Raw genomic sequence first — 925 nt, 5'->3', positions numbered from 1 at the left:
TAATTAAAAAAAACCAAACATTAGTCATCCAAGCAAACCATGTCTGTAGGCCAGACGTGGTCCACAGGCCGCTAGTTTGCAACTTAGCAACAAAGTATCTACCTCGGTTTATCCCCGTTTTATAAAGGAAGAAAGTCTCAGAAATAAAATGACTTGACCAAGGAGACCAGGCTAGCTAATGGCCAAGCCAGACTTCACGGGTGGTCTTACTGTGATTTTTCTACTCCTCCATGGGTTAATAGAGATGACAAGGAACTATAAAGCCCTGTGGAAAAAGAAGGCCCCACCCGTGTAACAAATAATATGAAATTGCTGATGGCCATTCCCATCACTGATGAGATGAACCCCAAGGCCCCTCAGTGGGAAGCCATCATGGGGGAAGCCATCATGGGGGAAGCCAGCGGTGCCCTACCTGCTGGCTCCTGGGCACGCCGTATCTGAGATTGTTGACGAAGTGCTCACAGTTCCCTTCAATCAGGCTATAATGCACCATCTTGTTGATCATCTTTTTTGTACGCTGGATGATCTTGTCCACGGGCAGTGGCAGGTATGTCCCATCCAGCTTGTTGTTAACCTTCCAGGAGCAGCCATGCAGCACGTCCTCCAGACGACTGTATTTTACAATAGCCCGGTTGCTGAAGATGGAGGTGATGCTGCCGGCCTCAAAGTCCTCACCTAGAGGCCGAAGGCGAACAGAAGTCGGAAAGCTGTAAGGGGCAGCGCGGGCAGAGCACAGGCTCACTGTAAGATGTTGGGTAAGCTGCTTCCCTTTGGGGCCTCAGTTTCACCATCCGTAAAAGGCATGGCAGAGGATGGAGGCTAGAATGAATGAACTGCAAAGGACTAGCATTCCCAAGAAGCCTCGGCCTGCACTGCACTCCTCACTTCCAAGCCCCACAGCCACCTCTTTCTTATAAAATTCTTA

At 49.6% G+C, this 925-nt stretch overlaps 1 protein-coding gene across 1 annotated transcript in view; it reads right to left on the bottom strand.

Moving 5' to 3' along the window:
* Positions 1–385: 385 nt before the first annotated feature.
* PLAAT5 (phospholipase A and acyltransferase 5) overlaps positions 386–925 on the bottom strand; it is an 11264-nt gene continuing 10724 nt past the window's right edge. Inside the window, exon 3 of the mRNA XM_019645193.1 lies at positions 386–675. Within this exon, the coding sequence (XP_019500738.1) occupies positions 386–675 (290 nt within the window). The remainder of the gene's footprint in view (positions 676–925) is intronic.

Source organism: Hipposideros armiger, unplaced genomic scaffold (assembly GCF_001890085.2).
Source record: "Hipposideros armiger isolate ML-2016 unplaced genomic scaffold, ASM189008v1 scaffold_93, whole genome shotgun sequence".
Classification (NCBI taxonomy): domain Eukaryota; kingdom Metazoa; phylum Chordata; class Mammalia; order Chiroptera; family Hipposideridae; genus Hipposideros; species Hipposideros armiger.
Note: the sequence above shows the minus strand (reverse complement) of the source record. Positions and strands in the feature narration are given on the sequence as shown.